The sequence below is a fragment of the Chiloscyllium punctatum genome, chromosome 11 (genome assembly GCF_047496795.1).
Source record: "Chiloscyllium punctatum isolate Juve2018m chromosome 11, sChiPun1.3, whole genome shotgun sequence".
In the NCBI taxonomy this organism is placed as follows: Eukaryota; Metazoa; Chordata; class Chondrichthyes; order Orectolobiformes; family Hemiscylliidae; genus Chiloscyllium; species Chiloscyllium punctatum.
The window spans coordinates 96,553,450-96,575,692 of NC_092749.1; the positions used below are offsets into that span (position 1 = coordinate 96,553,450).

Here is a 22,243-nt window from a genome sequence, read left to right on the forward strand (position 1 = left end):
CTTTGTCAGCCAAGGTTGTCTAATCCCTCCCCGGTTAATCTTTCTTTTCTTGGGAATGAACCTCTGTACAGTGTCCTCAATTATACCTACAAACTCCTGCCATTTTTGCTCTAGTGTCTTCCCGGTTAGCCTCTGCTTCCAGTCTATTTTAGTCAGTTCCTCTCTCATGCCCTCATAATTACCTTTATTCAACTGTAACACCATTACATCAGATTTCGCCTTCTCCCTTTCAAACTCCAGACTGAACTCTACCATATTATGGTCGCTACTTCCTAAGGGTTCCCTTACTTTAAGATCTTTTATAGAGTCTGGTTCATTGCAAAGCACTAGGTCCAGAATAGCCTGCTCTCTTGTGGGCTCCATGACTAGCTGTTCCAAAAAGCCATCCTGTAAGCATTCCATGAATTCCCTTTCTTTAGATCCACTAGCAACATTATTTACCCAGTCCACCTGCATATTGAAGTCATCCATGATCAATGTAACCTTGCCTTTCTGACATGCCTTCTCTATTTCCCAGTACATGTTGCGTCCCTGGTCCTGACCACTGTTAGGAGGTCTGTACACAACTCCAATGATAATAACTCCTTTCAGACTTTTGGGAGTAATATTTTTGTCTTTTCTTTCCAGATGATGTTGAAGTGCAAAGATAAGAAGTGGTACCAGTTCTGATGACCTTGGTCTATGCCACCAAACTATTTAAGCTGGAAGGAGGTTATCTACAGATGATTCTCCCTCTTCATTTATTTCTGCAGGACAGGAGGTTCATCTTTGAGTACTGCTGATTCCTAGCACAACTCATAAACTTACCCTCAGTCACATTGCTTTAAACTGAGGAGGAAACTGAAAACTTGCAACATGAAGGTGTTTTCTACTGTAACTGTGGGTTGGTGCACAGTGTGGGACCTGAGCAGGGAACAAGGGACACATGGGGCAGTGCTGGGTTTTCTGTGTTATTTCACACGCCAAATGTTTTGTGCTATTGTCTCTGCCAGTGTTTCACCCATGGAGCTATAAATGTAATACTGCATTCACTCCAGATGCCAACAAATGCAAAACAAGAGGATAAATACGTGTAGCAGAGTATTGTCATGAAAATTCAAACAATGATCCATTTCTGGCCCAAGACATTAATTTGCACCTTATTGGTTTGTGTTCATTGCTGGTCGGGTGATGCTGGTTTGCATCTGACGCTGATTAGAAGATGCAGGTTTGGATCCAACTCTCTTTGGATGATACTTGTCTGTCTGATGGTAGTTAGATATTGTGTATGTCCGCTGATTGGATTCTGTCAGTTTACACCCGGTGCTAATTGAATGATATCAGATTGTGGCTGTGCTGATTGAGTGAATGCTGGTTTACGTCTGGCAGTATTTGGATGATGATTTGCATCCAGTGCTTGTTGTTTGATATTGTTTTCTGTCCAGTGATGATTGACTGATATCAGTTTGTGTTCAACATTGGTCAGTGTTGATTTCTGACCCGTGATGGATGATTGATGTCGGTTTATCTCCAACACTGGTTGGTGGATGTTGATTTCTTTCCACCGGTGATTGGATTATGTCAGTTTGTGTATAATGCTGGTTGAATGAATAATATTTTTGATCTGCTTTTATCCTTAACTAAATTATTAGTCAATGTGGGTTCATTTCATGCCAGATGCTGCCTGTAATTTTACTCATGCAGAAAGTATTGTAATTAGATTTGTTACTTCTGTTAATATAAGTTTGTATTTCCCCATTTATTATAAATATTGCAAATCCCATCTAAACTTCAGTAATGTCCTTTTTATATTAAAAAAAATCACTGCTTGAATTGGGGTTTGAATCCACATAACCATGATGCAAATAAAATCTTAATTTTCATAGTATTACGTTGCCAGATTTTACTCCAGTTTGAATACTAATATTTATTGTACCCACTCCTACATTTATTACTACTTGGGTTTTATTGTATGAAATTACACCATTTAGCTGATGTGAGTCTACAGAATACTTTGGGTGACCATGCAAGTATCTTCACTTGTTCAAGGAACAAATTCTGGTCAATAGTAAGAACCATTTTCATAGCAAAAGTATGGTTAGAATCAAGAGGGAGAAAATTGTAGATGAATGTAATTAGGTGGGAGAAAGGTGGTTAGGTTTAACTGAGTGGATGGCAAATTAATGGGACATTGAAGTTCCTTTAGAAAAACACCTCTAAGAAAGGAATATATGGAAGGTCTTACATTAGGTCAGCTACCAACATAAGTTGGTTCTGATTATTGTTTATACCTTGCTGTACATTATTGGTGTATTGTAGCATTGTGCTGCAGTACTTGGAGATCATATTTAGTGCAATACTTTGAGAATCCTGTGTTGGAAATTAAATAGAATGAATTTACCTGTGAAGTTGGTCACAGCTGTGTTTTACCTTTTGTTCTTGTACATACTGTAGATTTATATATTCACCTCCCCCACTTATGGTCACTTTGCTTTAGCTTTGGTGTGTGACATCTGCAGTCTTTCCCATTCATGATCATTGCACATGTTTTTTCTTGGGTCTTGTGTGGGAAATTGAAGGCTGAGATTGTGGAAGAATGCAGCTGACTCCAGGAGAAACAACATTTGGTTAACAATGAAGCCTAGACTTCGAATGTAATCGTGTCCTACTGGTGCATGTTGCCCATGCGGTAAAACTGTTGCTCACAAATCTCAGCAACCACAGTGTCTGGATCAACATGGCAAATCACTGCTTTCAAAATGTATTCTATTAGAAATTCATGAGCATTTGTTTCAAGACGAAATTCTAGCCTTCACTCAGTATAAAATATTGATCACTATCATTATCTTCAGTGCAGAAATGTTTACATGTTGGGTTAACATTTGTTGCCAAGCTTTTCATTTTTTTTGCATTTATTTTGGTGATAATTTTGTTCTTTTTTTTGTTTACAGTTTTTTTTCAGTTCGTGTTTCATTGAAATCTGGAGCATCTCTTTTAAAGTGGCTGCTGCTTGGATTTCTCCCCTAATTATGAAGGCACAAAGCTCCTACATGGGGAGTTGTACGTACACAAGGGTCTTTATCCTCTTGATTAGCATTTCAGGATTTCTTTAATGAAACTGATTTCTTTTCAGCATATTTGAAAATATATAAATATGAAGTATATGTGTTAAGAAATATATTTCCTTAAACATGTTTTCAGTGTAGGGTCTGTACTTCATTTCCCTGATCTTTTGATGGAAGTGCACGAAATTAACTGCTGTTTGTGTGTTACCCGTGATGTGCATCAAGTCTCTGAGTGTTCTGTTAAATTAAAAGCTAATGAAGTTGAATTTGCCGAGTACTTCTGCCAAATTGTAATGTTTTTTTCCTGAAAATTGTTTTTCTAAAAAAAATTAAAATATCCAATCCAGCTGACAAATCTGAAAGTGTTTGTTTTCAAAGCACTTGTTCTGCATGGTGCAGTCTCATGTCTTTCTAACTCCATTATTTCTAAGATTTGTATGTATTTTTTTCCTTTAAATGATAATGCCTTGAGCTTAGGTTTCTTTGTTCTTAGGATGCGCACAACACTGGCACAGACCAAGCCTTGGTTCTCTGACAGGGTGTAGTGAGCCCCAATATTGCAGTCCTTGTAAAGATATCACTTTTTTTTAAAAAAAGAAAGATTGTTTAGTGAATAAGAGACAACAAGATGACTTCAGAAAGTATTGAGTCAACTATGTGGAGCTGGCCTTGTGACGTTTAGACTAAACCTACTGGGGTGGCAGGTTTCTTTGTATGAAAGAGATTAGCACACAATTGGATTTTATAGCAATTCAACAAATTTCATTCTTTGTTTCTGATATCAACTCGTTGTTACATTTTAATAACTAAATCTGTGTTATTGAATGAGAAATGAAACCATAAGGCTTCCTATGTTCACCTGCAATGCGACTTAAAACAATATCTATATTTAGAATATTGAATTATGTTTCTAAAGCAAAATGTTTGCTACAGACTTCACTAACTAATCTATGAAATCTTTTTACAGAAATCCTGCAAATGGCCACACCTGTATGGTTTAGTAGCAGTAGTAAGTCAAAGGAGACTTTGTGAAAGGGCCTGAAGTTCATCAATATAGATGCACATTTTGGGAATAGAGAAAACAAATACTGTATAACTATTTGCCATTAGCTCTGCAAATCTTGTTAGCAAATTTACTGTTACCTTACACAACAAAAGAACTCTCCAAAAGGAATTGTAGTTTGTAATTGGGTCTCAATATAGAACATAGAACGTACAGCATAGTTCAGGCCCTTTGGCCCACAAAGTTGTGCCGAGCGTTTATCTTAATACAAGATCAACCTAACCTACGCACCCCTCAATTTACTGCTGTCCATGCGCTTGTCCAGCAATCGCTTAAATGCCCTGAATGTTTCTGACTCTCCAACCACCACTGGCAGTGCATTCCACACACCCACCACTCTCTGCATAAAGAACCTACCAATGACATCTCCCCTACACCTTACTCTAATCACGTTAAAATTATGACCCCATTTCTGCCATGGGGAAAAGTCTCTGGCTATCTTCTCTATCTATGCCTCTCATTACCGTTGTACACCTCTTATCAAGTCACTTTTCTTCCTCCTTCGCTTCAGTGTGAGAAGTCCTAGCTCACTCAACCTCTCTTCGTAAGACATGCCCTCCAATCCAGGCAGCATCCTGGTAAATCTCCTCTGCTCACCCTCCAGCATCTACATTCTTCCTATAATGCGGTAACCAGAACTGGACGCAATATTCCAAGTGTGGTCTAACTAGGGTTTTATGGAGCTGCAGCAAAACTTTGCGGCTCTTAAATTCAATCCCCTTGTTCATGAAAGCCAACGTATCATAACCTTCTTAACAACCGTATTGACTTGGGTGGCAACTTTGAGGGATCTATGTATATGGACCCCAAGATCCTGCTGTTCCTCCAAACTGCCAAGAATCCTGTCTTTAACCCTGGATTCAGCATTCAAATTTGACCTTCCAAAATGGATCACTTCATACATATCCAGTTTGAATTCCATCTGCCACTTCTCAGCCCAGCTCTGCATAATGTCAATGTCCTGTTGTAGCCTGCCACAGCCCTCGACACTATCTACGACACCACCGATCTTTGTGTCATTAGCAAACTTACTCACCCACCCTTACACTCCTTCATCCAAGTCATTTGTAAAATCTACAAAGAGCAGTGGCCCAAGAACAGATGCCTGCAGAACACCACTGGTCACCAGCCTCCAGGCAAAATACTTTCCATCCACTACCGCTCAGTGTCTTCTCTTGGCCAGCCAATTCAGTGTCCAGACAGCCAAATATCCATGTATCCCATACCTCCTAATTTTCTGAATGTGCTACCGTGAGGAACTTTATCAAATGCCTTACTGAAATCCATATGCTCCAGATCCACTGCTCGACCTTTGTCAACTGGTTTCATCACATTTCAAAGAACGCAATAAGGCTTGTGAGGCATGACCTGCCTCTCTCTCAGCCATGCTGAATATCTTTTGGAATTGTAACAGGTTGGTCAAAATCAATTCATAACAATTCTTCAAATTTAACTTTGTGTTATTTGCTAGTGATATTTTAAATATGTTTGTTTACTAAAATAGGAAACATTTTCACTTAGAAGTAAAACTTTGTATAAGTAGCGACCTTCAAACATCACAACTTTAAAACCTCTTACCTCCTTCTACCTGCACATCTTTCTGAAAGTCAGTCCCTTTGGCAAACCTTCACTCACCTTGCGCTCTCAGTTCAGCAGCTGTTCCTTTCTTTGTTTAAGCCCTTCTGGTATGTTTGTGTGGTTAAGTGTTACACAAATGCAATTTATAATTTCTTGATCTAAAAAAGGGCCTAGAGTTAAGTCGAAGTATTCAAATTACTAAAACATATTTCACAATATTGAGATTGGATTTGTGAATTTGAAAAAAATATAAACCATCTAAACAAAAGGTATTTATTTATAACTTAAAATATTTATTCAGCTTTCAATATTTAGTTGTTACATAATCCAATGTGAAATGCTAAACAAATAGAGGGCATGAAGAGCACAAAACTCCTCCAGCTGAGTTAACTCAACTGCAGTTATCGAGCCCTTCCTTAAGGCTTTTCTCTGTCTGTTTAATGCTCTGTAACTACAAAGCTGAGAGAATAATTTTTGTTTGGGGCTTCTGACTCAATGAAGGGGGCTTCAGGATGATTTGAATCCAAAAGCTTGCTCTGAAACCTCTCGCAGTTTTAAGAGCTGTGACAAATCGCAAGACAGAAATTGAGACAATCCCCAGCATTCAAAAATAAAATAGCTAATTCTTACTGTCTCTGTATTCATGGGTTATTGTTAAAATTTTTGATCTACATATTTGCCATAAACTAACTAGTAATTTAGTGGTTCATAGTCTATGTGTACTAAGTTTAGTTGAAATCCATCCATTTAGTTTTTGTTTGTTCATGGGATGTGGTTGTTCCTGGCTAGGTCAGCATTTATTGTCCATTCTAATTGCCCTAGAGAAGGTGATGGTGAGTTGCAGTCTTAATCTGTTTGGGATATAGGAACTGTTAGTGCTGTTAGGAAGGGAATTCCACAATTTAACCATAGTGCCAATGAAGGAACAACAATTGACTTCCAAACCAGGATGCTGTGTGGCTTGGAGGGGAAGTTACAGATGTGGAGTTCCTTGCAAGTGTTGCCCTTGACCTTTTAAGTGATAGAGCTCACCGTTTTGGGAGGTGCCTTTGGAGGAGCCTTAATTAGTTATTGCAGTACATCTTGTAATTGGACACACTGCTGCCACTGTGCCTTTAGTGCTTGCATTCCTAATAGCATTTATAGATTCATAGAGTCATAAATCACAGAAGACATTCTTCAGCCCATTTAGTTTACGCTGACCTATCTGCACAAGGCCGACTTTCCAGTACTGGGCCCTTAACCATTAAAGCTATGACAATTTAAGTGATCATCCAAGTACTACTTAAAAGGTTGAGGGTTTCTCACCTCTACTACCATCTGAGATGATGCATTCCAGATTCCTTCCAACATTTGGGTGAAAAGATGTTACCTGAAATCCCCTCTGTGCCTCCTGCCCTTCCCCATAAAACTATGCCACCTTGTTATTGATCCTTCAACTAAGAGGAGCAGCTGGGGGAAATGAGGAAACTAGTGAAATCCACATTGATCCTCTGTAGTTGCAGGGTCCCAAGGCAGAATGAGGCACTCTTCCTCCAGGCGTTGAATGGTGAGGGTTTGGTGATGGAAGAGGCACAGGACCTGCATGTCCTTGAGAGTGGGAGGGGGAGTTGAAGTGTTAAGCCACAGGGCTGTGGGGATAGTTGGCACAGTTGTCCCAGAGATGTTCCCTGAAATGATCCACAAGTTGGCGTCCTGGCTCCCTGACGCAGAGGAGACTACATCGGGTGCAACGGATACAGTAGATGACATTGGTGGAGGTACAGGTAAATGTTTGTCAGATGTGGAAGAATCCTTTGGAACCTTGAAAAGAGGTGAGGGGGGCGTTGTGGGGGCAGGTTTTGCACTTTCTGTAGTGGCAGAGGAAGGTGCTGGGAGTGGGGTATGGGCTGTTGAGGGGGGGGGGGCGCAGCATGAATCTGATGAGGGAGTTGCGGAGGGAATGGTCTCTCTGGAACAGGGAGGGAAATAGATCTTTGGTGGTGGAATCTGTTTGTAGATGGCGGATGTGGCCGAGAATGATGTGATGTATACGAAGGTTGGAAGGTGAGGACAGTGGGATTCTGTCCTTGTTGTGTTGGGAGGGGTGGAGTTCAAGAGCGAGGTGCGGGAAGTGGATGAGATGTACTGTACTGTAAAGCTGCAACATGATCTCCCAAACTCAATGCGCTGACCAATAAGGCAAGCTAACCAACACCACCTTCACTATCCTATCTGCCTGCAACTCCACTTTCAAGGAACTGTGAACATGCACTTCAAGGTCTCTTTGTTCAGCAACACCCCCAGAACCTTACCATTAAGTGATTTGCCTTTCTAAAATGCAGTACATCAGGTTTAGTTGAGATTAGATTAGATTCCCTACAGCATGTGAACAGCCCAACCAGTCCACACTGACCCTCTGAAGAGTAACCCACCCAGACCCATTTCCCTCTGACAAATGCACCTAACACTTTGGGCAATTTAGAATGGCCAATTCACCTGACCTGCACATCTTTGTACTGTGGGAGGAAACCTGAGCACCCTGAGGAAACCTACATATTCACAGGGAGAATGTGCAAACTCCACAGACTGTTGCCTGAGGCTGGAATCGAACCTGGGTCCCTGACTCGGTGAGGCAGCACTGCTAACCACTGAGCCCTGTGCTGCCCCAAGCTAAATTTTTATTGAATTAAATTCCAACAGCCCACTCCTCTGTCCATTTGGCCCATCTGATCAAGAGGTAAAAACAATGACTGCAGATGCTGGAAACCAGATTCTGGATTAGTGGTGCTGGAAGAGCACAGCAGTTCAGGCAGCATCCAAGGAGCAGCGAAATCGACATTTCAGGCAAAAGTCCTTCACCAGGAATACTCTGAAGTAACCCTCGCTGTCAACTACACCTGCAATTTTGGTGTCATCTGCAAATGTAGTAACCATTACATCCCTTGTTCACACACACATCAATGTACCCAGCATCATTTATAGTGGCAAATTGCGGATCATAGGTCTCTAGGCTGAAAAACAGCCACAGCTACCACTCTGTCTTCCACCTTCATGCCAGTTCTGTATCCAAATGGCTAGTTCTCACTGTATTCCATGTGATCCAACCTTGCTAATCAGTCTACCATTAGGAACATCGTCAATAGCCTTATTGAAGTCCACATAGATCACATCCATTGCTCTGTCCTCAATCCTCTTCATTGCTATTTCAAAAAACTCAAGTTAGACACAATTTCCCATGCACAAAGTCATGTTGACTATCCCTAATCTGACCTTGCCCTTCCGAATACATGTAAATCTTGTTTCTCTGGATTCCCTCCAACAATTTGCCCACCACTGATGTCATGTTCACCAGTCTATAGTTTCCATGGCTTTTCCTTACCACCTTGCTTATTAGGGGCATCACGTTAGCCAACCGCCAGTCTTATGGCACCTCACCTGTGGCTATTGATGATACAAATATCTCAGCCAGGGGCCCTGCAATCACTTCCCTAGCATTCTCACAGAATTTTAGGGTCTACCTGATCAGGTCCCACCACCTCTGTAATATGGATTTTTTTTCACAATGTCACTATTTATTTACCCACATTCTCTATCTTCCATATCCTATCCACAGTAAACACTGATACAAGATACTTGTTTAATATCTTTCCCCATCTCCTGTGGTTCCTCACATAGGCAGCTTTGCTGATCTTTGAGGGGCCCTATTCTCTCCCTAGTTACCCTTTTGTCCTCAATGTATTTGTAGAATCCTTTTGGAATCTCTTTAACCCTATTTGCCAAAGCTATCTCATGTCCCCTTTTTGCCCTATTGATTTCCCTCTTAAATATACAAAGTGAGGAGGTGCTTCATCCCTGGGTGGTTTTGTATGTTTAATTCATTTCAGCACACTAGTGAAAGATACATTCTGTTTTGTAGATTCCATTCAGCTAGCTAATGAATTGAGAGCTTTAAAGGTATGAAAATATCTGGCCATGCTACAATTAAATTACACTTTAGTTGATTGCCTTCCTTTGCATAAAAGCAAATTACTGCGGAAGCTGGAATCTGAAACCGAAAGAGAGTGCTGGAAAATCTCAGCAGGTCAGGCAACATCTGTAAGGAGAGAAAAGAGCTTTGACAAAGGGTTAGTTAGACTCGAAACGTCAGCTCTTTTCTCTCCTTACAGATGCTGCCAGACCTGCTGAGATTTTCCAGCATTTTCTCTTTTGCCTTCCTTTGCATGGTTGGCAGCACAGATTTTTTTTTTAACCTCGTAACAGCACAGTCGTTACAAATTATAAAATAATTGTTTAGAGCAATGTGCAAACTATTCACATTGGAATATTTCTGATTGGTGTTTACCAGAAATATCGATCAAAATGTTGGAAGCATAATTAAGATGCATTTGATTTTGACTTTTAAGCTCACTTAGTAAAGAAAATTGTTCCAACCTCGTCTTTAACCACCAGCAGCCCAGCCCTATTGAATTCATTGTTTTGACTCCTTCAGTAATTTGAACAGTCAGTAAAATCAGCTAGATCTTGCTGAAAATATTGTCAATTTGCAAAATATTTCCTTCACTATCCCAGAGATTAACATATTAGATACCTTCTGCCAAAAAGAATGTAATATTTGCATAATAATGTACTTCTGCATTTGCGTAGAAGTTATCTGTCCTCATCCTCAAGTAAGGTCCAGCTGTTAGCTTCTGTATCTGATTACGTACAGGTTTTGTGTACAGTTACTGCATTCACAAAGGATTTTTTTAATACAGCATCAAATCGTCAATGAAATATGTGAAAGGGAATGTCAAAGTAGAATGTAACTTCGTATCACGTGAGAAATTTCTTAAAAGTTAACAACTGTGTCAATTATTCTTTTTGAAAATATTTGCACATTATAAAATATAGGCGTATTTAATTAAATTGGCTTAATGAAGACTAACTGAGCCAGTTGATTCCACAAAGGGGAATACAAGATATTTTTGTCTCCTTGTTGTAAACTATTGGATTAATAAGCCTTTTAATGTTGAATACTGATCTGTTACACTGTCCATAAAACCTGTGCTAACAGACTTCAATGCCACCTTATTTTGAGTGACTTAAAGATAGGCATCAAATGATAATGTCAACTAAATTACAACTGAAGTACCATACAAAAGTAAAAAGCTGGAAGCCTGAAGTAAGAACAAAATAAAACGTGGAAAAATTCAGCAGTTCCAGCAGCATCTGTGGAGAATGAAACTATTAACGGTTCAAGTCAGTAACTTTCGTCTTCTGATGAAAGGCTATCGATCTGAAACGTTACGTCTTAATATACACAGATGACACCTGATCTGCTTAGCCTTTCCATTATCTTTTTGTTCTAATTTGCTACACAAACTACTATAAACACTCTAATTTATTTCTAGTTGTTATCATTTTTAAACTTCTGAAAAAGTTAACTTTCTGTAACTGATGTAAAGACTTATAATTGCTTTTAATAATCTGATATTAGAACATGAACAATATAATGTTATTGAGGGATATTTTAGAGGAAGAATTAAGGCAGAAACCAAATACTATCTTAACGTTTTAGCGTGTAACTTTGGTCCTAATGGCTAACTCCTGTAGTCTTGAATTTACCTGGACCTGCTCAAACAGATGCCTGCACATTCGAGACACTAGCACAGAGATGCAATTTTCAAGCTGCATTATAAGTGGATTCCAATTTTCTTTTCACTAAAGGTGTGCTGACATGCAGTGCCATATTTTAGGATACCTGAGTGAAAAGGGTAAGCTAATCTTTGGATGAGATACCAGGGGTTCAGAGGAAGAGAACTGTCCCAAACACAAGAAATCTACCTTGCTTTTGTATCTTTTCGCCCTGTAGCAACTGTTGCTGCTCCCCTAGGCGACCTCTTACCATTCTTCCTACTGACCAAGAAGAACCTTTAGCCAGACACTTAGACAAAATGTGACTGAGTGATCAGTGACTAGTAGATAAAACAGCACCATTCTTGCTATTTTTAGGTAAAGTCCTCAGAAAATCGTCAAAATAAATATTTCGCTGCTGCACAGGTGAGGTGCCGGAAGACTGGAGGTTGGCTAATGTGGCGCCACTGTTTAAGAAGGGTGGTAAGGACAAGCCAGGGAACTATAGACCAGTGAGCCTGACATGGGCAAGTTGTCAAAGGGAATCCTGAGAGACAGGATGTACATGTATTTGGAAAGGCAAGGACTGATTAGGGATAGTCAGCATGGCTTTGTGTGTGGGAAATCATGCCTCACAAACTTGATTGAGTTTTTTGAAGAAGTAACAAAGAGAATTGATGAGGGCAGAGCAGTAGATGTGATCTATATGGATTTGAGTAAGGCGTTCAACAAGGTTCCCCATGGGAGATTGATTAGCAAGGTTAGATCTCACAGAATACAAGGAGAACTAGCCATTTGGATACAGAACTGGCTCAAAGGTAGAAGACAGAGGGTGGTGGTGGATGGTAGATTTTCAGACTGGATTCCTGTGACCAGTGGAGTGCCACAAGAATCAGTGCTGGGTTCTCTACTTTTTGTCATTTAATAAATGAGGTAGAGAGAGTAAGTTTGTAGATGATACCAAAATTGGAGGTATAGTGGAAAGCGAAAAGAGTTACCTCCGATTACAACAGTATCTTGACCACATGGGCTAATGGGCTGAGAAGTGGCCGATGGAGGTTAATTCGGATAAATGTGAGGTGCTGCATTTTGGGAAAGCAAATCTTAGCAGGAAGTATACACTTAATGGTAAGGTCCTAAGGAGTGTTGCTGGTCAAAGAGACCTTGGAGTGCAGGTTCATAGCTCCTTGAAAGTGGAGTCGCAGCTAGATAGGATAGTGAAGAAGTCGATTGGTATGTTTTCATTTATTGGTCAGAGTATTGAGTACAGGAGTTGGGAGGTCATGTTGCGGCTGCACAGGACATTGGTTAGGCCACTGTTGGAATATTGCGTGCAATCTGGTCTCCTTCGTATCGGAAAGATGTTGTGAAACTTGAAAGGGTTCAGAAAAGATTAACAAGGATGTTGCCAGAGTTGGAGGAGGATTTGAGCTGCAGGGAGAGGCTGAACAAACTGGGGCTGTTTTCCCTGGAGCATCGGAGGCTGAGGGGTGACCTTAGAGAGGTTTACAAAATTGAGGGGCCTGGATAGATAGGTTAAATAGATGAAGTCTTTTCCCTGGGCTTGAGGAGTCCAGAACTAGAGACCATAGGTTTAGGGTGAGGGCAACTTTTTCACGCAGAGAGTGGTACGTGTATGGAATGAGCTGCCAGAGGAAGTGATGGAGGCTGGTACAATTGCAACATTTAAAAGGCATTTGGATGGGTGTATAAATAGGAGGGGTTTAGAGGGATATGGGCCAGGTGCTGGCAGGTGGGACTAGATTGGGTTGTGATATCTGGTCGGCATGGACGGGTTGGACCGAAGGGTCTGTTTCCATGCTGTACATCTCCATGACTCTGAGGTGTCAAACTTTGCCTTTGATCCTCCAGCAGCATATGAACAGTAAGAATGAGATCCCTTTAAAGAATACTCCAAATGCTTTGCAACAATTATTTGCTCTTAATCTATTACTTACTTTGAGAAGATGCTAGCACCAGTGCTTAATGCCAATTTATCATGAAGCCTGCTTATTGAAAACAACGCAAATTTAGTGGGAGAGAGAAGTTTGACAGTCCTGCAGATGGCTGTCCCTATCACGAGGTTCACTCCCTTTAACAAAACATCACCTTGTGCTAAACATGGGCTGAACTGCTGTTTCAACTTGAGGCCCCATCTTGGTCACCTAGAAGGTCTTTGGTGCCTGAAGCATCTGGGGAAATTGGCTGTGGTTGTGTTTACTCAACAGATTTGATGACTTCTGTGAGTTTTAGTGTTAATGATGGCATGATTTCTGCACCAGTGTGTATCATTTATTAAATGTTATGGGGAAATTGTTTTTGGGAAACACTAAAGAAACTCATTACACGCATGGGAATGTACTTTAAAAAACGAAATTGCCTGAGGCCCAACATACTTCTGGAAAAATAAATAGCACCATAAGTTGACACTTACCTTAAATTTCTAAGTCTACCACTTCAAAACTAATACAACTGATGGAATATTTAAGTACAACTGCAATTTAATTCACAGTACGAATCCTATTGAAATCTGTAAGTTTTGGCAATCTGTCATTTGATGCTGAAATTAACATCTGTATTCCAAAATTGCAGCTATGTTATGTCTAAAGTATGTAAGTGTGGAACAATTGCAAACTGGCTGGCAACATAAGTTTGAGAGTCTACCAAGCCTGCATTCTCAGTGCATCTCTCTACCATAGGGAGAACTAGATGACTGCCGCTAAACTGGAGAAAAAGCTCTGCTGATGCTGTCTCAAATGCATCCTTGGCGTCTCTTGGCTGGACTAGGTTGCCGATGGAGTATGCTAATTCCACCTGTACACATTCATGAAAGTTAAACAAACAATGTGGCCACTTGCCCAGATGAGAACAAATCAAACAGCACTCAAAGCATTACTCCATCCAGGGAAAATAAAAGGCTTTCTCAGTTTGATTTCCCATCCATCCCCTTAAACATTCACTACTTCCACTATTCGCGCACAGTAGCAGCAGTGCACTCAGCAATTCACCAAGGCTTCTTCCGCATTAAACAACAGGAAACAGACAGAAAAATTGAGTTCAGGCTTATCATTTCAGCCATAATTTCATTGAAAGCCAGAGCAATCTTGAGTTGAATGGCCTATTTCTGCTCTTATATATTATGGTCCAAGCCCTTGATCTCCAACACCTAGATGACCAAGAGTAGCAGACTCTTGAATATAACCATCTCCATGTTCCCATTCACATCCACCATCCTGACTTGTAGCTGTGTTGACATGCCTTCACTGTTGCTGGGATGAATTCTGGAACTCCTGTACAATGTAGTTGTACCCAGATATATCTATGGATGGGAATGAATGCCCTTCATTAGCAGGTTTCTTCAGATGTCTAGAATGTTTAATCCATGTGCAACCTCTAGTAGTGCCTTAGGTGCATTCAACTACAGCTGTGCAAACCCCTCTCTTTCTCTCCCCCCCCCCCCCCCCCCCCCACACACACACACACACACACAAACGCACAAACACACAATGCTCAAGAGGGAGGTTAGCTACTTAAATCAGTCTATTTCAACAAGATTTTAACCAGTGTTTCCTTTAACAGTCCCTACCTGGATGTTTCAAGATATTTTGAAAGCTGCCATTGAAATTAAGATGACAAAACTAAGCAGCAATTAATGAGCCTCATTAAAAGATAACCAAATACCAACCAGTTTTTACTGTATTTGCCTATGTTATTACCTCCCACTGGGAAAGAATCTTCTAAGAACCCCTGTGGCAAGAGGCTGGTGTGTGCACTGCGGCAATGATTTAGACTTGACCAGAACTCTCATGCCTGGAAGGGGCCTCAGTACATCCAGCCAGGAAATCCAAAATGATCCTGGTATGTTATGCAGCAACGCAGTTGGTATGCACTGTTTCTTCTGCAGATCTTCACAGCACCAGGGTCTCAGGTTCGATTCCAGCCTTGGGTGACTGTCTGTGTGGAGTTTGCACATTCTCTCAGTGTCTGCATGGGTTTCCTCCGGGTACTCTGGTTTCCTCCCACAGTCCAAAGATGTGCAGGTCAGGTAAATTGCCCATAGTGTTAGGTGTATTAGTCAGAGGGAAATGGTTCTGGGTGGGTTACTTTTCAGAGGGTCAGTGTGGACTGGTTGGGCCGAAGGGCCTGTTTCCACACTGTAAGGAATCTAAGCTAATCAAATAATGCCAACAAAATGAGAATATGGAGAAGGCAGAGGACCCAACTCAGCACCATCAAATTTTTCATGATTCCAGTTAGTCACTATCCCAAATATAGCCATCTCCATTCTTCTATATCACAGCAATTGCTCTAACCAACTATTCACCCAGTGCATAATGTCCCTCAATCTGGCCAGCATTTATTGTCCATTGCTAGTAGCCCTGGAGAAGGTGGTAAGTTGCCAGCTTGAATCTCTGAAGTTCTTAATGTGTATCTTTAACTGTGATGATTTTAGGAAGGGACTCCAGGATTCTGACTCAACAACAATGAAGGAATGGCAATATAGTTCCAAGTTTAGGATGAATTGCACTTGGGGGGAAAAAAAACTTCCAACTAATGGTGTTCCCATGTATCTACAGACCTGTCTGTCCAGGTGGTAGAGGTTGAGAGTTTAGAAGGAGACTTCATGAACGGTTAGAGTGCAGTTTTATAGATGATAAATGCTGGTGCCACTTTCCGTTAAAAGAGTTGCTTTGACCTGGATGGCGTCAAGTTTCTTGAGTGATATTGGAACTGCATCCGTCCAGGCCAGAAGAATATATTTCATCTCACCAGACTCCTGTCTTGAAGAGAGTGAACAGGCATTGGGGAAGTAGGAGTTGAGTTACTGACCATAGTATTCCTGGCCTCTAGCCTGCTGTTGTAGCCAGAATATTTAGATGGTTTATCAGTTCAGTTTCCAGTCAATGGTAATACCAGTTATGTCGACAGTGGGGAATTCAAATACGGTGTTTCCACTGATCATAAACCAATGACTGTTAGATTGCTTCAGAGCTACATCTCAAAGGCAAGTAAGACAAATACGGAGTCTATTGCATTTGATAAATTTAAGCCCAAGTTGACTTAAGAGGTTAATGGCTGAAAAGACAAGATGATACATCTCTTAGCTAAAGATGAGTGATTTGATATCTATAATTTTTGAAGGACAAGTCCGGTGAGACATTTTTGGTTTGAGAGTATGTGGTCAATATTGAAGGGTGTTAAATGCATTTGTTTCATCAGGTTAAAGAAATTTTATGAAGATTATGTAATCTAAAGGTCGGCCATTGCTATGGAGCTGCATGATGCTTGGAGAAGTTCTCTAGTTCCAAGTCATTCAGCTGTTGAAGGAATTATTTGCAGCTTAGGCCTAGCATTCACTGCAGTCTAGAAGGTGGTATTGGTAAATGACGGGCCTCTTGCAATGAAGGTCAATTTACCATTTGCTTGCTGTACCTATTTTGTTGCATTATAAGGACACCCAGGTCCCTTTCTCCTTCAACACTGCCAATATATCACTGTTCAAATAATGGATAATCCTTTTGTTTTTCACACTGAATGTATAACTACATGTTTAGCTGTATTGGGCATGTGTTTGCCCACTTGCTCAATTGTCTAGATCACTTCACAGTCTCCTTATGTCCATCTCAACACTCAATCCTGCCCAGTTTTGTCATCAGCAAACTTGGAAATATTGCATTTCGTTCCCTCGTCTCTGTACAGAGGCACCCCCGTTATCTGAATATCAATTATCCAAATTTCAGATTATCTAAAGAACATCTCAAGGTCCCAATAGAAACATTACATCAAAAAGGTGTTACCAACACTGATCACTTCTTTTGTTTACAATGATTAAAAGTGAATTCGGCTTACTGAAATGCTGTTAAGAACAGTCCTGGACATCGATGGGAGCGCAGGCACCATCTCCAAATAACTGACCTCCCGCACCCCCCTCTCTCCCCACACTTATCCTGAAGTTCTAGATATGGGTGTACCCTAAACACCCTTTCCCCAGATAATCTCTCCAACATTGTCCTGTACAGGGTAGAGTGGGAACTTGTCAAAACGCTGCGTGTGTGTGCTCGCTATTTTGAGACCCCCCTCCCCCTGCTGCCATTTCGGGTCAGGGACAGGAAGGGGGTTGGTGTGGCATGGTGTGCTGCTGCCTAGTCTCCTGAACAGGGAGCAGACATAGCAAGTGCTCAACCAGGAATTCACATAAGTAACTTGTAAGTATACCATTGTCTCTTACATTCAATTTCTTACATGCCATCACTGGCACTAATCCTCATTCTTTCACAACTTAATGCTTGTTAACTGTTTATAGTGGGTGTCTTCCTGGAACCACTATTTGGATGGTTTCTTCTGGATTCAGTAGGGTAGTTTCCAAGAAAGTCCTCTTTAGGAGCCCTGTACCAAATGCTAAAGATGTCTTTCAGTAGGTTTTCAGCTCTGACATTTTGCTGAGAGGAATTGCAAAGGAAGAGAGGGAGCAATGAGTTATCCCTTCCCATGCCACCCTCATATTTGCTGTGACTGGGTTCAAAAATGCAACAATATTGATCCACTCTCAAACAGGCTGTGACCTCTCTTTGAAAGTCTTCAAACATATGACTCTATCTGAACTCCTTACAAGAGCACCATTATTGTTACTGTATCCAAACCTTTTTTGTTAATAAAGCTTATTTTGAATAAAAGTTCAAGATGTACTTATAAAGGCTCCATGTAATCTTTTTATATTAAAAAATTATATCTTTTCACAACACCTTCACCCTTGGGAGAAATAACAGGAGCCACCAGCAAAGATACAACAGAGTGCATCAGGAGAGAGCATTTTTAAAAAGAAAACTGAAGTCACCAGCTCAGTTTGAAAAACATTAGTAATGTTACAGGAAAACCTTATTAGAATTAGGATCCCTGTAGTGTGGAAGCAGGCCTGTTGGCCTAACAAGTCCATACCAACACTCCAAAGAGTATTCTACCCAGACCCATTACCCTACCCTATTACTCCCCATTTCCCCTGACGAATGCACCTAACCTACACATCCCTAAACACTATATGCAATTTAGCATAGCCAGTTCACCTAACCTGTACGGCTTTGGACTGTGGGAGGAAACCGGAGCACCTGGAGGAAAGTCACGCAGACATGGGGAGAATTTGAAAACTCCACACAGTAGAAATTCATCCCAAGAAAGAAATGTATTAGGGAGAGGACAAGGCAACCATAGCTGACCAGGGAAGACAGAGATAGCATAACAGCAAAAGAAAAAGCATATGATGTGGCGATTAGTGGGAAGCCAGAGAATTGGGAAACATTTAAAATCCAACAGAGGACAACTTAAAAAAAAAAAATTAAGGGGGCAGAAGATGAAACATGAGGGTAAGCTAACTAATAATAAAGAAGGTTGCAGGATTTTTTTCTGATACCTAAAAGATGAGAGGGGCAAGAGTGGACATTGGGCTGCTGGAAATTGCAGCGAGATAAATAGTATTCGGAAACAAAGAAATGGTGGAGGAACTGATTATGTACTTTGCATCTGTCTTCATAGTGGAAGACACAAGCGTACTATACCTTTGAGAGTTGTGGCCATGAATAAGGAGAATGTGCAGGGGAAGCTGAAACGTCTGAAGGTGGATAAATCACCTGGATCAGATGGACTACACCCCAGAGTTCTGAAGGAGATGGCTGAGAAGATTGTGGAGGCATTGATGGTGAGCTTTCAGGAATCACTGGAATCAGGGAGGATCCCAGAGGACTAGAAAGTGGTTAATGTAATATGCCTATTTAAGAAGAGAGGCAGAAGATGGAAAATTATTGGAAGGTTAGCCTGGTAAGATTTCAGGTTTCATTTTGAGATTGCTGAGTACAAGGAAGTGCATGATAGAATAGGGCAGAGTTAGCACAGCTTCATTAAGGGGAGGTCATGCCCACAAATCTGTTAGAATTGAGGATGTAATGAGTAGGTTAGACCAAGGAGAGCCAGTGGATGCGATCTATTTGGATTTCCAGAAGGCTTTTGATAAGCTGCTGCTCAGGAAGCTGCTGATTAAGACAAGAGCCCATGACGCTAGGGCCAAGGTACTGTTATAGATAGAGAATAAGCTGATTGGCAGCAGGCAGAGAATAGGGTAAAGAGGTTTTTTGTGCGGCAGTTGTAACTTGTGTAGTTCTGCAAGAGTCTGCATTGGGACCATAACTATTCACATTATACGTTAATGATCAGGATGAAGGAACTGACGGCATTGTTGCTAAGTTTGCAGATGACACCAAAATGGGTAGACGGACAGATAGTGTTGAGGAAGCGGGGGTGGTTGCAGAAGGACTTGGGATGGGCTTTGTGAGTAGGCAAATAAGTGTTAGATGAAATACAATGTGGCAAGTATGAGGTTAGGCACTTTATTGGGAAGAGTATACTCAGAGCCTTATTTTGAAAACACTCTTCAGAAATCGGAAGTACAAAGGAACTTAAGAGTCCTAGTTCAGGATTCTCTTAAAGTTAACATGCAGGCTGAATTGGCAGTTAGGAAGGCAAACGCAGTTTTAGCATTCATTTTAAGTGGGCTAGAATACAAGAACAGTGATGTAATTCTAAGACTGTATAAGGCTCTGGTCAAGCCACATTTGGAATATTGTGAGCAGTTTTGGGCTGTGTCTAAGGAATGATGCGCTGGCCTTGGAGAGAGTTCAGAGGAAGTTTATAAGAATGATTCTGGGGATGAAGTGCTTGTCATATGAGGAACAGTCAAGGACTCTGGGTCTCTGTACTTAATGGAGTTTAGAAGGATGAGGGGTAATCTTATTGAAACTTACAGAAAACTGAGAGGCCTGAGTCGAGTAGATGTTTCGACTAGTAGGATAGACTCGGACCTGAGGGCACAGCCTCAGACGACCCTTTAGAACTGAGATAAGGTGGAATCTCTTCAGCCAGAGGGTGGTTCATCTCATTGTTGCAGAAGACTGTGGTGGCCAAGTCATTGAGTATATTTAAAACAGGCAAAGATAAGTTCCTGATTAACAGGATCAAAAGTTATGGGGAAAAGGCAGGAGAATGGGATTACAAAGCATATCAGCCATAATCGAATAGTGAAGCAGATTTTGATGGGTTGAATAGTCTAACTGTGCTTCTATTATCTAATGGTCTTATGGCTTGTATGTTAACTTGCTGTGATCCATGCACTAAGATGCATATTGTTCTGAATCCAATTGATATGTTCACCTATTTGAATCCCAAATGTTTCTATTGTTCATTTTAATGAATAATGTTTCCTGTGTAATATTGTACCTCTTTTACAGTACACTAACATATCTGGTTTATATTCTTGAGGTGATTGGTTGTCCCCTCGCGCGCGCACACTTCCCATTTCGCTTAGTATCATCAGCAAACTTGATATTACACTTGGTCCCCTCATATAAGGTATTGATATGGATTGTTAATAACTAAAATCCATGTATTGATCCTCAAACCCCAGTTGCACCCTGTCATCTGGAGAGTGACCAGTTTATTTCAAAATCTCGTTTTCTGTGTGTCAACCAATCCTCGTGCAATTACTCCAAACTAATGAGCCTTAATTTTGCGTGACAGCTTGTTTTTTTAAGTTTTCTGTGGGATGTGAATGTTGCTGGCTAGGTCATCTTTAGATGCCCTTGTGACAGAGGGTGTCAGCTGCCACCTTGTCATGTCCACAATGCTGTTCTACAGGGACTTCCACAATTTTGACCATTGCAATAATGATAACAAATACAACACTGCTTCAGTATCTGAGAAATGGGGCTTAAAATAGTGCAATCATCTGCAAGCATCCACATTTCTGACCTTATGATGGAGGGAAGCTCACTGATGAAGCAGCTGAACATGTTTGAGAAATTCCCGCAGCACCTCAAGACTCGGATGCCCCAGCAGCGAGAATCATTTTCCCTTCCTAACTCCAATCATTGGAGAATTTTCCTCAATTCCCACTGAGTCCAGTTTTGACAGGGCTCCTATCTGCCACCTTCAATCAAAATTTGCCTCTTTGTTGTGGTTGTCAATCTCACCTCACCTTGGTCTTCCACCTCATTGAATGCTTACTGAAAATCTAAATATTCTACATCTAGTGGATTTCACTCATCTACCCTGGTTGTAACATCCTCAAATATCTCATATTTGTCAAACATTTGATTCTGCCTGATAATTCCATGACTTTCCATCATCAGTAATAGTTTAAGGGAATTGCCTTGAAGGAAGATATTCAGAGGTGGGATTCCAGAATTAGGACCAGGTGCCATGGTGGAGAAAAGTAAATTGGAGGTGCACTAGATGCTAGACTTAGATGAGCTCAAACATCTTGGAGGATTGGTTCCATCATACAGTATTTGCTGTTGTACAAGATCTCTTCATTTGTTGAAATTAATGTTCTTCATTATTGTTGTATTGTTAGAACCCTTGCAGACACTCATTATTTTTTTTCATTATTTTTGGTTTAGGTTTGTGACCTCTGAGCTGACAGCTGAAGACTACCTTTGTACTGTAAGCTTAGGATTGTGTTTTTTAAAGAAAGGGAACAAACAAGCTAATGTTTGCTTATGAGGCCAGGCCTTAAATCTAATTGCAGGTTGATTCTTATTAAAAAGCGTTCAATAGATGCTTTGATGCCAGAGAGGCCTTATGCTCAAGCAGATGGCAGATGCTGAATATTAACGGAGATATCATGAGGAGAAGGTTGACCTTGCAGGACGAGGTTAGAGTTTGAACTGGTTTTTGGACTTTGTATAGGTCAGAAGGGTTGTGTCTGTGAAACATACAGGACAGAGGTTTTGATTGTTGCCTGGTTGTCCCCTCATTATCAACTCTCTGAAAATTTGGAGAATAGAATCTCAGTTACAATAACTAAATGAATATTTCTGAAGCCGGTTGGAAAATATTTGCATACATCGGTGTTGTCAAAAACCAAGCAAGGTCATCCTCTGCTGCTGTTGTGGATCTTGGAGTCGTCTTAAGTGAACTA

At 40.8% G+C, this 22,243-nt stretch overlaps 1 protein-coding gene across 6 annotated transcripts in view; it reads left to right on the forward strand.

The window, feature by feature from the left end:
* The window catches only part of stxbp5a (syntaxin binding protein 5a (tomosyn)), a 235,196-nt gene extending 231,806 nt beyond the window's left edge, over positions 1-3,390 (forward strand). For all 6 annotated transcript variants that reach the window (XM_072581320.1, XM_072581323.1, XM_072581321.1 and 3 more), the window contains one exon: positions 628-3,390. In XM_072581320.1, the coding sequence (XP_072437421.1) occupies positions 628-669 (42 nt within the window). In that variant the 3' untranslated portion in view covers positions 670-3,390. The remainder of the gene's footprint in view (positions 1-627) is intronic.
* The last annotated feature ends 18,853 nt before the right edge of the window (positions 3,391-22,243 follow it).